Genomic DNA, 15,198 nt, shown 5'->3' with positions numbered 1-15,198 from the left:
GGAGTCTGTGATGGGATCCAGAAGCACTGTACCACAATTCTAGAATAATGGTGGTGGTAGTCACTAAGAGGGTAACAACGGTCTGCAGTGGTAATGCAGTGGAGTGTACGGTGTTCATGAGCCCCCTTTGCTTACCTTCATTTCAGTAGCTTTTCATTCAAATAAGGAAGATTCTTTCCTAGCTCAGGTATCTATGCTTCATAGAAACTCTGGGTGTAATGGAGTCTGTCTCACTCCCTGGAGGACAATGTAGCATAGGGAAGCATGTGTATTTTGGGGACTCAGGGTATGGTAGAGAGCTGTATGAAAAGTTAAAAAGAGGGGTTAGAAGGTCAAAGAGGGAATCAGACATATCCTCCAGTCAGAACAGAGGAGAGGGAGATTTCTGGAAATGCCAGTTGAAGGAGACTGTCCCAAAAGAAGAAAATCTAAGCAGTCCTTTTTGACCTCACGAAATCTGAAGAATTTGATTGTTTCTTCTAGGAAGAATTCCCCAAATAACTAAAATAGGGCTAGATAATCCTCCAGTGTCTTATGTAGTGACGGATGGTCTCATTGATTAGAATAAATTAAATGCTTACAGTACCCTGAAGAGAATACTTTCACAACTCTGAAAGGCTACCCAAGTTATGATAGAGGAATGGCTTCCCATGACATATGGTTAGAAAAGGAATCCCTTTGCAGACTATAAAAGTGAGTTTTGGCAAGGAAGACAAGTTTGCAACCCTTGAAATGAAACTCATGATTGCCCTTGATTGTTTAATGCTTCAGACACCAATGAAGAATTTTTCTACCTTGATGAAAAGAGAAGAGATTCAGAATGGACAGAGGCGGTGTGTGAGGGAAAACTGATCACTGGACTTCAATGCAAACTCAATGAATTTTATATACCAAGACTACTCCCAGTCATGTCTGTGAAGAAGACCAGGGATGGTCTTAGTCACCTGAAAACTCAATATGAGCCAACAGTGTAATGCAGCTGCTAGAAAAGCTAATGCCATCGCAGGCTACATTAATGAGGACATAGTGTCCTTCAAGGGAGGTAATAGTTTTACCATATGCTTCAATGGTCACCCTATAGCTGGAGTATTATGCCTAGGAAATGGTGACCAGGATAGTGGAGAGCCTGGAAACTGTCAAGAGGAACAGTTGGAGTTGGGGATATTTGGCAGAGAGGAGACATTTGGTGGGGTGTAGTTTCTTATGATATTTGTCTTAAAATATTTAGATGTAATGAAGCATTAGATTGTGTGGCTCCAGAGGGCAGATATAGTATTCCATGAGTGGAATAGAGTGTTAGGTTTAGGAAGAACTTCCTAAAAATTCAAGATGGCTAATAATGGAACATAATTTTTTAGAGTGAGCTTCCTGTCACTGAAGTGTTCAAGTAGAGGATGATCCATCATCTGACCTGCCTGGGATGTTGAAGCATTAGCTGGTCAGACTATGACCTCTGGCCTCTCTCAGCTCTAAGACTCTTATGATGTCATAACTCCCTTAGTTTGAAGATACTCCATCTTTCCTTTTTTCTCTCTTAAGTGACTTCCCCATTGATTTTAAAGATGAAAAACGCCTCTAAGAGCTGACCATCAGGTCTTTCCAATTCTTAAGTTCCTTTAGTTCTCATTCTGGCAGCACAATGAGTTACTTTTAGTCTTGTTAGTCATTGGGTTCAGGTTGTGATTCCCCACCTCTTAAACCTCTTTCCAATTTGTCTGCACTCTGTGCCATTCACCTGCATCCTGCTCCTCGGGTCTCCCTGCATTGGGCTCATATCCCACCAGGGACATGCAGGAAGGCCAAGAAGAAAAAAACTGAAACAAAACATCCTCCCTGGCATGGGAATAGAGTGTGGCTTTCACAGCCTAGATAGCATCTAGACTGCTGCGTGTGTGCCCTGCATGGTATGCTGCCACCATCGGACAGGGAACAGGTGCTGCTGGCAGACACGGTAATTCTTTTTCCCCGACAGCTTCAGAAAATACTTTTCTAAATAGCTGAGGCCAATGGAATTCAGATGCTGCACTATGGATTCTAGATGGATGGCAAGTGGGAAGGGAAAAGGGGAAGAAGAAAACACCAAGCGAAGCAAGGCCACCTGGGCCCTGGGGAGATGACCAGACAAGGCAGAGTGGAGGCTGAGGCTCTTCTGCAATGTTACCAGACAGATGAAAAAGCCATGTAGGCACCATGAAAAGATGGTTCCTGGGAGGCTGGGAACAGAGCCTCACTGTGAAGCAACTCTCCCTCAACTCTATAAAAACGTGACCCTGGCAGATGTCTGGAGATTAAATCAAAGTCCAGTTGTTTTCCTTGGGTGCATGGCACTTCAAGGGATCCACGGGCCAGCAGGTGGCAGACTCCACACCGGTCCACCCTCCTCTCCCCAAAACATCCAGGGCCAATGGACCATTGTGTTGGTGCTGTATAGTGGATGAGCCTTTCAGGTCTGGCCCGAGTCTAATGAGAACAAAGTGGTAGAGCAGCTAGGAGTGCCAGGGACCCACTTCTTGGCCCTGGGCACTGCCCCCTGCCCTACATGGACACCCCTCGTTGCCACCATTATGTTTCCATGAAATATCTCCTAAAACATGGGAGTAGATGATATCAGGGGTGTGCAGGGAAAAGAAATGCTTGGGGTAGTGGGGCAGGGAGGGATCCTTCAGTCACAAACACTGACACTTTTTGGTTGGAAGGAGGCAGGGGGAATGGGTGCTGGGGACAGCAAGTGCTTTCCCTTCCAAAAAAATTAAGTCTATTTGGACAGCTTGCTGATAACTCTGATGAGGGCACCATTTTCATCTTTCAGCCTCTGGTTGTCGGACTTCAGCTCTGTCAAAACCTGCAAAGGTAACAAAGGTGTTGGAGTTTCTAAGCATTCAGTGGTCTCCCCTCCTCCATTAGCATCCCTGAGCAGCCTTAGGCCAGCTCCCCAAAAGAAGACACTCTCATCCCCCATAAGTAGTAGAAGTATAGCCTTTTTGTAGTTTCTGATTAGCCTGGTGACAATAATATTTAGGGACAAGTCAAACATAGCACTCCTGCCTTGTTATTATGGACTAGCACTGTCATGCCCACTTTAGACTTAGTATGGTATAGTAAATAGAGATGTTGGACTTGTGACTAGGAAGAGCTCAGTTCAAATCCTATCTTAGACACTCCCATCTGTGTGACCATGGGCATTTTACCTGCCTGAGACGGTTTCCTTCACCTGTAAAATGAGAATTGTAAGTTACACTACATAGTCCCTGACTCACTATGAGCCTTTGTAAGGCTCAAATATTTTCAAGCACTTTCAAGCACTGTGACGAAATGTTGGCTATTATTATTTTTAGATTCCATGGACTTTGTGAATCTTTTCTAGTTCCTGATGACTTGCATACCTTCAGCCTGGAGAGATGAAGAAATAGGGGAAGAACAATAAGGAGGGACAGGTGAGGAGAGAAGGGATAGGGAAGGGAAGCTAGTCAGGATGTGAGTTTTACAAAAAGCACTGAGAAAGTAACTGACAGGTTTCCTGTTCACGGTGATGGTAGCTGCTGTTCCAGGACCTTAGAGCCTAGAGAACCTTCAGTAATATGATGACTGAAGAAAATGAAGTCTACTCACACGGCACATATTGATTTCTAACTGTTAAATCCAAGGGCATCACAGGTGAGAGCTGGCCAAGTGCTCTGATGGGGAGATCAAAAACCCAGCACAGAAAGCATTAGTTGTATGTGATTTCTTCAGAGGGTCCCTCACTTCTACTCCACTGATGGTCATCAAGGAATATCAACATCTCCTTGGTATCAGGACCACAGGCTCCATGGCTATTTATTTATTTTTTTGGTCCAAACACTCATGCTCTAAGTTTCACTAAGTTGGAACTTGGCCCTACAAAACAAGTCCTATTACTCTGGTTTAGGTGGTGATGGAAAAATAATAGTTCCAAACTTGTGAGTGCATGATAGAAATTGGTGGGCCTTTGGCTATCACAGAACAAATGTGGATGAGAATAGAAAGCTTGTGAAGGGTATAAAAGTATGGATCTAGCCCAGGGGTCGGCAACCTTTTTGGCCGTGAGAGCCATAAACTCCACATTTTTAAAATGTAATTTTGTGAGAGCCGTACAGTGCTCACAGTGCACGTTCCTGTAACAGTGCCTGAAAAAAATTGACTTTATGGCTCCTGCAGGAAGAGCCATATTTGGCCCTCAAAAGAGCCAGATATGGCTCAAGAGCCATACATTGCCGGCCCCTGCTCTAGACTAGTTAGGCAATATTATATAGTTGATAACCATTTTGACGCAGCCTTCTAATTCCAAAGGACACCTGGCAGATGCTGCTGCCTTCAGAACATGGCCCAGCCTACTTCATATCTGGGTTCCAGTACTGTCTCTCATACTGGCCAGCTGTATGGCCTTTGTAAAGTCTCTACTCCTTTGAGGGCCTCAGTTTCTCCATCTGTACAATGGAAAACATAATGTTTTCCTTCCCTATCAGAGTTGATGATAACAGCTAACATGATAACACAGTGAAAAGTGCAAACATAAGAGTATAGGAAAAACAAGAGACTGTTATTAATGTTACTGTTATTCAGCATGGAATTTAGGAAAGAGACCTGGCCTAAGATTTACATGGAGGCCTTTTTAATTCTGGCTTTGCCACTCCCTACTGATGTGATGCTGGGTGAATCACTTCACCTTTTTCAATTCCCTTGTTTGTAAAATGAGGGGAATTCCTATACTATTCACTTCCTCAAGACAACATGAGAATTACATGAGCTAACAGATAGGAATGTGTGTCAAAACAATGAAACACTTTACAAATTCAAGGGAACAGCAGCAGCAGCATTATTTTTGAGTTCTTCCTTGAGCAGAGGCAGCTAACTACTGCCCAAGAATTCAGAAAGTTTTTATGAAATATCCTCATTCTGATAACATTTTTTAAAAGTAAAAATCCTACTCTTTGGTTTAGTTTGAACCCAACTAAGAGCAGACCTGGCTGCCATCTATTTCTATACCTTAGCTACTTGATCAGGTTATCTTACTGGCCAGAATTTGGTATTCAGACTCCATCCTAAGTATGCTTCTATAACAGCCAGCTCTCCAGCTTTCTTGCAGGGTGACCTTGTACCTCTGAACCTTGCCATCTGCTATTGTCTGACATCTCATCCTCCAGCCTGACCCTGTGTGACTTTGAAAGATGTCCTTGCACCATGGAATTATTCTATAGGTAGTAGAGAAATTATGGATAGTAGTGAACTATATTATACCGCTAGCTGCTTATCCAATCACAGCCAAGCCCTGATGGCTGTGTGTGTTTGGGGTGGGGGGGTAGGGGTTATTTTTAATGGACATTCTGCCAAGTCTTAGCAATTTATTTCCACATCAAGAACTCAATATTTTTGTTCTCTCTTTCATTGGAAAACTAATTTCCCAGCTGTAACATGCTACAGCTGACATCCAAGAGTGGTATGCTTAAGTACATGAACTGGAATGCAGGATGGAGAAAAAAATATGGCCCCTTGGCCTCCCCCAATTTCATTTTCAAGAGAAAGGAGAGAAGAAACAATGCTTTTTTAATGCTTGTTTGGAGTTAATGAAGACACCTATAGCAAAGTGGGAAAAAAAGAGCAAAAAAAAAAATTTTTTTCAAGTGCTATCACAAGCTCCTATTCAGTAGCAAGTTAAAGGGAAATGTTTCAGGTTTTATTTGCTGCAAAGTTATGGGATGGGACATTTACAGGGAATGTGGCAAAGAGCACATCTCCCATTACTTAAAGTGTTCAGAGGAAAGGGTACATACAGCCTTGAGGCAGTATGGGGTTGATGTACAGAGAGCTGGACTTGGAAGTCAAGAAGATCTGGGCTTCAATTCTACTTCTACGACTCACTAGAGGTGTGACCCTGGGCCAATCACTTAACCATTTTGGGAGTCAGCTTTCTCATTAATAAAAGGGAGGGATTGGACTCAAGGTCCTTCCCATGACTAAATCTATGAACCTCTGACTTATGTTTTCTGGGCTCATGGCCCATAAAATATGTGGAGAGAAGTAGATATCAACAAATCAGGGCAGAATCAGGTTATCACTTTATCAGTTTGGTTTCACTTCTATGATAACTTTTTCCACCAAAATTAATGAGGGCACTGTGCCCTAGAAGAGTTATACCATAGTCACAATGGTATTGTGCTGACCTTCAAAGGGTAGTCTATAAGTAGCAGCTTCTTCTATAATTATAATATGTATATTTAAATATGGCAGGGAAATAGCTCTCAATAAATGGTACTTGAGAGCAGGGATCACATCTTGTCTTTGTATTGCCACATGGACTTAGCAGGGTACATGGGACATTATAGAAATGTTTGTTAAATGAATGAAATGAACCTTCAGTAGTATAGTGAAAGCAGAGAGTTGAACTTTAGTCTTCAGTCACAGTGCTGGCATATGGCAGCAACTTTCTGAATGGAATTATATGAGCCAGTTTATATAAGCTAACCGGTACACAGAACAACCATTGGAAGCATGAGAACCAGCTTTGGCCCTTATCTTGTAGTACCTGAAATACTTGGGGGAAAACACTTGGCACTCTTCCTGGGATCCACACTCATCAACTGGACATACCATCTTGAGGTTTAGCACCTGCGGTATTATATGGATACTCAGCAGAGAGATACTGAAGGGGAGTAACTAGGCAGCTCAAGGTTAGGCTGTGCAAACCCTTCTGTTTCAATTTCCTTTAACTTGTGATGGTATCTCACAAAAAAATAATAACTCAGCTCTTAGGATAATTTAGGTGCTTCAGAGATTGTGGGTATAAGTTATTAGCCACTGACCCTGATGGCAAAAGCAAATGGAAGGAAGCAAAAGATTGGCTCTGACCGGGTCTAATTATATAGGGAACAAAAACAAAACAGCTTTTTTTCCAAGTAAGCTGGTTATTGGCAGCAGAGACCCCCATTATGCCAGCTTGGGAAATGAAAAAGAGTTCTTGTGAACGTGTTCTTCAATTGTGCTAGTCACTGGTCATCAACACCAACTCTTTTTGCAAGGCTGAGGCCCTTATAAGGGGAGGAATGTGCAAGGTCTTACACGTATTTGGACCAGACAGATCCTGAGAGATTTGGATTGGGGATGAGAAGTAAGCAGTGGCCCTTTGCAAGAAAACAAAGGCTGAGAGCTGACTGAATAGGCTGGCACACTGCATTCTTCATGCTAGTCCTTCTTGACTTCTGGCTAAATGGAATTGGCTAGAGGGTGAGGAGGTTGCACTGGTCCTAGAACATCTACAACCCCAACTCTACCCACCCTTCAATAGGTTCAAGAATCTGGTTCATTTTGGAATACTCCAGGGTCACTCAGACAACTAAAGAAAAATCTCAATACTCAGGGTCTAAATCCACCTCTTTGCGGGTTGGACATTTGGTCCCTTCTCTGGGCTACTGCTCATTGGAGAGTCAACCAAACGGATGTGCACATATGTATGAGTATGTGCTTGAGTGTGCTTGAGTGTGCTTGAGTGTGTGTGTGTGTGTGTGTGTGTGTGTGTGTTGGACCAAGTGCAAATCCATTTGTTTTGTGTTGATCTGACGACTCAGTTCAAATACACAGCCAATCCTTGCTGAGTCTTTGCCACTATTTTGCTCGGCTTTCTATTAATCCACTTCTTGCTCCTCCTTATGGCCCTTCTGTCCCCAGATTACCAATATTTATTAGGCAACCATGCAGAAAGGCTCCAAAGTCACAGAGGTGTGCAATGCACCCCCAGACCAATAAGAAGAGTAAACCTGCCTGGAGTGGTGGAAGAGGGAGGTAAGATGGAGAGGAAGGGGTAGAGCTAGAGCTCTTGGGTCTCCGAGGTCTCCATGGACACTGAGAGTCTGGCCACCACCCGAGTCAGGGCCCTGTTCTCAGCCTGCAGCTGTTCATTCATCTGCTTCAAGGTTTGAATCTGTTTAAGCTGGTGGAGGTTCTGCAGAGAGTGAGACATGGAGGGGACACAGACAGACAGACAAAACAGACCAAAGGAGATAAAAAGTAGGACAAGGAAATCATGTGACTTTTTGTTTTTTAGTTTACATGCAAGAAAGGAAAGGAAAAGAAGAAAATGTTTGAATGAGAGCCAAATGGAATGATGGAGTAGAAAGCTAGAGAGAACAGAGCTGTGTCAAGTAGACTCTTAGCTAACACTTAAACACAATGAAGGTTGGCTCTTTTAATAAAACCAGTGACCAACCTCAAAGAGCACATGTGAACTGTAGTTCTGGACAGTAGCCCCACTTTGTGGTTCTCAGACTTTCTGAAGATGTATAGAGTAAGTTAACTTCTCAATAATCCCTATTCACTCAGACCTTCCTTCATTCACCTCTACACCCCAACAAAGGAAGGTTTCTATTCAGACTAACTGCTCTGCCTGTGCCTAATGGAAAAGATTGCTCTTTGCTTCTCTCTTTCTTCCACCTTTTCCTTTTGTGATCATCCTTCATTCTCTCTTTATTATAAAGAGCCACAAGCTGAATGGTGGAAAGGAGCTATGATATACCAAAATGATAAAGAACTGGCACTTCTCCAGGTGGTTCTCTAACTCTCTTCATAGGAACCAATATGAACATTACTAATTCTATCCTAAAGTTCAGAAAGCTCTGTCCAGGCTTTACTGACCTATTGTGCAATTATCTGCATCACCAAATTAACCATTAATGGTTGCTCCCCTTGCTCCCCATTCATTCAGAGGCTTGGAGCTCATTAAAACTATTTGTAAAGATACTAATGCTCTGGAAAATATAGCCACATTCTAGGGCACTCACAAATATTCAGCAATAATGGAGAAATAGCACTAGCTGACGTAAGTGCTAGGGCATCCCTAGACATGTGGGGCCATGGCCTGGGATGGCGCCTGAAGCTATGTTAACTGCAGGTTCCTGTTTCTTCCTTCTATTCTGGGCCTTTTCTGAGACAATGCTGTCAGAGGTATTATTCTGGGAATCCACTGACTGACTCACATGGAAGGAAAGGCATTTTTCTACCTTGGTTCCAAACTAGTACTTGGGAAACTTTTGTTTAGTCTGGTGGGGAGTCAATATTTTACCAGTCCACAAAATTCCCATGATACCTCTTACTGTAGGAGGGACCTAAGGGCTACAAAACAAACAAAATCCAATGCCAGCATTGCATCCAGTGAGACTAACCTACACACTTACTTGTCTTAGGTGAGTGTAAGGCTAGTGTAGCCTCGGCCAATCAGCTCTGTGTAAGTAGGCAGAATGCTTTTGCAATGCAAACAGCAAGAGTAGAAGAGCAGGTGCACATCTGTTAAGGTTACAACAAGCACTGGAAAGTCATAGGGAAGAGAATGGGAGAGAATTTTGCCTAAAACCAGCATGGGCACAAATGAATTAAATGAAAGATTAGAGGAATGACAATTAATCAGGGGTGAAGAAGAGGGGAACTAAAAAGACAGTGGGAAGTAAGAAATATAGGAAGGGGAAGAGACGCACAGACACAACTGTTGGACATCCTTTTCCCCAAAAAGGGAAACTCGTTATCCTGAAGAGGAAGGTAGGGCAGCCAAAAGGACGCAGGGCCTGGGCTAGCCTTTTTACTCACTTCAAGCAATCAGCCAGGGGCACAAGAAGGGTATTCATGAGGTGTTGTGTACAAAGTTAAGAGGATAGGAATTGGGGTTGAATCCAAGAACCAACGGAAAATTCCCTGCTTTGATCCTTCAACATTTGAGCACAAGGCACAATCAATGCCACTGTACCAAGTGGTACCTGCTCACATGCTAATGTTTTGGATTACACAAGATGCCTAATTCAGTATGCCAGTATTTGCAGAGTGAGATGCAGTCGAAGGCACTGGAAGGAGAGATTCTGATGAGGGAAGATCTAGCTGAATGTTCTAAAGAAAGCAGCACCAGGGGTAGGTAATAGGGAGCTAGGGAAGAGGAGGAGGAGGGGAGAGGGAACAGAGACAAAATGAGGAGCAGAGCTGAAAAGAGGCTGGAGCTCATATTGGGATCAGGCTGGAGAGATTTCTAAAGCAAGTGAATAAAGTGATTTAAGACCATCCATTCTCTGGCAGTATTGGATGGGTTGCTGGGGGATTGGGGGGTGGGGGAGATGAGGAGGGAAGGAGAAGAGAGGTGTCAATCTCTTCAAGGAAGCATATGAGCGCAGGGCAGAAAACCAATCAATTATTGTTGATACAGTGCAATACAAATGCTCCAGCACTGCTTAGGCAGACATGCAGACCTGCCTGAAAAGCTCACAACCCTAACTCAGGCCAGGCTCTGGGGAACAAGTTATACAGGAATGAATCACTTACCTTTCCAGATTGTGGTCAGCAATAGTTCAATCAAGGTCACAAAGGACCGGACCTACATCCTTATGTGGGAAATACCCAGTGTATGCCTCCTTCCCCTTGGTTTTTAAGCCACAGTTTAAAAGACAGCTATTGTATCTTCCCATTGTCCTCAAGCACAGAATTGTACCTGGAAGGTATGATTCTGAGCAACTTTAATATTTTTATCCCAATGACTTGTCTTAGGATGTTTGGATATATGTTTAGAAACTGGAAATGTATGCTCATCAGTCATGGGCACTTCTGGATTCCTGCTTTGATCAAAAAATGTCCCTTAAAGGGTGGAATGAAACTGCATGCACTGGGTAACCCAGATATCTCATCTTTGGCTACCAATTCTTCTGTGATGTTAAAAGGGCTGGGGCCCAATATTAGCCACCATTATCATTTGGAAGAGCAGTTTCAATTGCTAATAATAATGATAATGATAATGATAATAATAATAATAATAACATTAGCCTTAAAGTCAGGAAGACCAGGCAGGATCCCAATCTTTCTTCAGATGCTTCCTAGCTGGGCGGCTCTACATAGATCATTTAACCTCTCTAGACCTCAGGCTCCTCTGGATAGCCTCAAAGGTCTCTTATAGCTTTAAATCTATGATCCCATGAACCTTACTGGGCTCTTTTAGGCAAGGAACTAGACTGGTTGTATGTCTGGACTTCAAAATTGTTGTTGCTGTTTGCCTTATGTCACACTCAGCACCATGGCCATAAGGAAATCTATGAGGGGAGCATCCTCAGGAACATCGGGAGTCAGAAGATTCACATTTTTCTGGTGGGGAGGCCTGAAGCTTTCTTGGTCTGCTAATAGGATCTCCCCTTTAGGTTTTAGCAAATAGAGTTTGAGAATTTTAAGGTAAGATCCCTTTTTCTTTGTTGTGACTGAAGGAAGTCTCTGGGCAGGTTTTGCTTCAATAAGGCAGTGAGGTGGGACAGTGGATAGAGCATCAGGCCTAGAGTCAGGAAGCCTTGAGTTTAAATCTAGCCTTGTACATTTACTGGTTGTGTTATCCTGGGTAAGTTGTTTAACCTATGCTTATCTCTGTTTCCTCAACTGTAAAATGGAGATAATAATAGCACCTATTTCTCAGAGTGAGGATCAAATTATATAATATTTGATAAGTGCTTAGCACAGTGTCTGCTGTATATATTTACTTAAGTGTTTATTGCCTTTCCTTTTTCCCTCTTCCCTTCCTTTAACTGATAATTCCATTTCAAACAGGTTGTTTTTTTGGTTTAGAAATAAACTGCTCATTCTAAGGCTATATTTGGTTATTTAAAATTTGTATGTGTGCACTTATATGTATATGAGTACATCTCTCAAGGCTCCCCTCTAATTCGTGAGAGAGAAGGTCTTTCCTTTTACAGTCTTTGGGGAGGACATGAGAGAACAAGTTGCCTATTTTAGTCAGCCTTTTGGGAAAGAAGGAAGAGGAGGAAGCACCCAAACTTCAAATTGTTGCATGGAATTAGGGCAAATTTGATGACTAAATGGGCTCCCACACCTGCTGACTGTGCTCCTGTTGCACTGACCTTTTCATCAGAATATCCTATGAGGCTATTCCTTCAAAGGCACTGCATGGGTAAGAGCCCTTTCTTCCCTACCCATCTGCCTGACCCTATGGGTAATTCTAAATTCAGGCCATCATCTATGTGAAAACAGCAAGGTTTCTAATTTCAGGTTCTTGTCTGTGAAGGAATAAATCCATGTGACTGGGAATTGACAAGTACCATACTTAAGTGGGCTGCCCCCTGTCCCTAGAGTATTCCTCAGAGGGCACCAGCATTAGACCCCATTTAACTTCTCTAGTTTAGCACTTGACAACAGAAAGAAAAAAAAAACAAACAGAAAAAATAAAACTTATGCCCTAACAACAGAGTATAGATGATGCAGCTGGGGTTGTTTCAAATACAGGTAGAGTCTGTGGGGCACTGTGGGACAGAAGAGATTCCTTCATCACAGACCAGGAATGGGACACCACAGTTCTTACCAATGCAGAGTTCCTGATTGAAAATAATAGCTATGGTAACATAGTAGAATCTGACCTTGTTGAGCCACAATGGCTCATGATCTCAAAGGAGGTAATTATTATTTTAGTTCCTGTTGTTTTGAGTCAACCAAGAAGACCTGGTGTGGCACTCTATGGAACCAACTGTCTGAGATGTAAGTGGCTGTATCTGAGACTGAGTTTGGGTGCTGTAGATGTTACAGGCCAAGAGAGATAGAAATTAGTTTCTCCCCCATTTTCTGAAATATGAAAACCAAGTGGAACATTGAGTAATAATGTCAGAGCACTGGAGCTAGTGCTCTGTGATCTGGGACCAGAAGAGCCTTTCAGATTGTCTGAGAAACATTTGACAAACTGATGGGCAGTATGGTATTGTGGAAAGAGCACAGAACTTGAAGGCAGAGGATCCAGTCCCAAGTTCTGGCTCCAATACTTAATAGCTGTGTGGCCTTAAACAAGTCATTTAGCTTCTTCTCTGCTTCAGTTTACTCATTTGTAAAATAGAGATGATAATGGTAACTGCCCTGTGTTTCTGTGAGGAATGGGAGTTATTCTTATTACTGTTCCAGTATCCTGAAAGGCCAGGCCAAATTCTCTCCCCATAGGGGTAATGTGCTCATTCAATTTGACTTGAACCAATGAATCTCCATTTTTTCTAGCTCAATATTCCTGTTCTCTAAGTGAAAAAACCTTACACATCACAAAGTTGCTTCTTGGTGTCATAACCAATAAGAAAACAAATTATGAATAGAAAGAAAAAGCCAAGCACTGGGTGGCCAAGGGCATGCAGCATATTGTGGGACCAGGCACTCCCCAAACCAAATCGTAGGGGCTTCTTACTTTCTCCTTCTGGGGGTGATGACTTCTTTAGAGGTAGTACACCAGCCTCTAGAGCTCAAAACAGCCCAGGAGTACAGCTCTCCATCTGGGTGACTGATGGCCATATGGGGCCAGGGAAGGATAAGGAAGGACAAAGAGAAAATGCAGTAAAGCCAAGAAGTGTTTCTGGTGGCCTGAGCTTGCTGCATTGGGAGAGTGCCAAGCATTCCTGAATATTTCAGGGAAATGGTCTGGGACAGGAAATCGATATGGGAATCCATCTCCATTCTGTTTCAGAATGACTCCTCTGTGCTTCCTCTAGCATGTGCTGAAATGGGGAAGGGATGTGAGGAAAGCTCATGGCCTCTGCCAGGTTGAGCATGCTGCCATGTGGAGCATGCTGCCACACCGAGTCAGAAGACCAGCCCTGGCCCTACTGCCCAGTCCTGTGAGGGTGAAGCCATTGCCTATGGAGCCTAAAAGTTCAACTCACGTCTGTCTGTCTCCTGCCTGCGGGAGATCACCCCTTCAAAACAAAGGTAGCATTAGTTCCAAGAAGCACTTGCGGATGGCCACAGTGGGTACAGTTTGACAAGTCTCTGTAAAACATCCTGATGGGAGGAGCATCCTCCTTACCTTAGCATATCTTTCTCAATGATGAGGAGTAAACAAATCAAATCTGTTAGGCTTTCAAAAAATCAGAAATACAGAAGGGAAAAAAACATAAAATCTTCTGTACCTTCATCTCCTCCTCCATTTCTGACATTTTCCTCTCCAGGGCTCGTCTCTCCTGTTTAAAGAAACAGTGAATCTGTTTTAGGAGGGGGTCAAATTATTCTTTCTTCCAGTGTGAGTTGTAAATAGCAATTTCCTTTAATTTACACTCAAAGGGTTCACCTGCCTATCTGGGCACTCATACCACAGGTTCAGTATTCAGGGTTCTATGGCAGAGCATACCACTCTGAGGATAGGTAGGGTTCTTCACTGAGGAAGTCAACATTATCCAAATTCCATCATGGGACAGCAGAAGGTTGTATAGGGAAACTGCATATAATTATATGAATATAACAGTTCCAAAGTGATCTTAAGTCAGAGTGCATATGTCAAAATTGTCCTCAAATTTAAAATAACTTTAGGTGATCCACACTCTGTTTTTCCTTTTATCTGAGGAATAATATCCACTTCAGTAATGCTCCTCCTTCATACTGTCCCTCATGATAGGTAGCAAGTATAGAGTTTGCCCTTGATAGGTAACCCCACCCTACCCAAGTAACTGGTTTCTTTTTCATTCTGAAGACAATCCCTACTGATCCAGTAAAAGGACCCTCATTGGGATCAAATCAGATAAAATCTCAAAGAGGTCTGCATACAAGGGGAATAATATAAATTAGTCAGTTTTCAAATATAAATTAATAGGAAGACTGGGGGAAAAAAGATAGTCAAAACCTAGCTGAACTTATCTATTCAAGTCAATCATAATTCAGGTCTCTTATACAGAAATGCCAAGTCCAAGGAATGTTCTCAAATTTTTAAGCAAGTGCCTCAATTAACCCAGAGGAAGGGCAGCAACTAAGCCAGAGATTTTTCAATCAGTTTTGGGGAATGGAGGACTCTGCTGGCTCATATCATCAATATGTGGCTATTTGGCAGAAATCTGATAAATGCCTCCTTTCTGTTTATGAGTCTGAGAAGGGTCTAGAGGCCTTGGATGGGGTGTGGGTGTGAGAATATTTTCAGCTAAATGAAATGCATTTTTTACAGGATGATGTGGCAGAGTGGAGCCTGGAAGCAGGATCATTATGAGGTGGCCAAGAAAGGCACAACTGGAAAGTATTGGCCATCTGGGGATCACTAAAGGACTAGAAATTAAACTCAGGCAAAAAGAATTTCTCATCAAGTTGAGGATAGAATATGGCAGGACTGATAATGCCTTTTTAAGATGAACTTTTTCTGTTGGCAAAAACAACAAAGCCAGGGAGAGCAAAAAGAGAAAGCGAGAGAGCAGAGGGGAAAGGAATTATACA

At 42.8% G+C, this 15,198-nt stretch overlaps 1 protein-coding gene across 6 annotated transcripts in view; it reads right to left on the bottom strand.

Moving 5' to 3' along the window:
• Nucleotides 1-2,616: 2,616 nt before the first annotated feature.
• PPP1R12B (protein phosphatase 1 regulatory subunit 12B) overlaps nucleotides 2,617-15,198 on the bottom strand; it is a 303,467-nt gene continuing 290,885 nt past the window's right edge. For 3 of the 6 annotated variants that reach the window (XM_044676051.1, XM_044676053.1, XM_044676054.1), the window contains 2 exons: nucleotides 13,914-13,964; nucleotides 2,617-2,842 (listed from right to left, as the gene is read on the bottom strand). In XM_044676051.1, the coding sequence (XP_044531986.1) occupies nucleotides 2,756-2,842; nucleotides 13,914-13,964 (138 nt within the window). In that variant the 3' untranslated portion in view covers nucleotides 2,617-2,755. Of the gene's footprint in view, nucleotides 2,843-7,784; nucleotides 7,955-13,913; nucleotides 13,965-15,198 lie in introns of those variants that run through there. The other 3 variants (XM_044676049.1, XM_044676050.1, XM_044676052.1) reach the window with 1 other exon arrangement.

The sequence above is a fragment of the Gracilinanus agilis genome, chromosome 4, assembly GCF_016433145.1.
Source record: "Gracilinanus agilis isolate LMUSP501 chromosome 4, AgileGrace, whole genome shotgun sequence".
Taxonomy (NCBI): Eukaryota; Metazoa; Chordata; class Mammalia; order Didelphimorphia; family Didelphidae; genus Gracilinanus; species Gracilinanus agilis.
The sequence above is the reverse complement of the archived record's forward strand: the minus strand, read 5'-3'. Positions and strand labels throughout refer to the sequence as shown.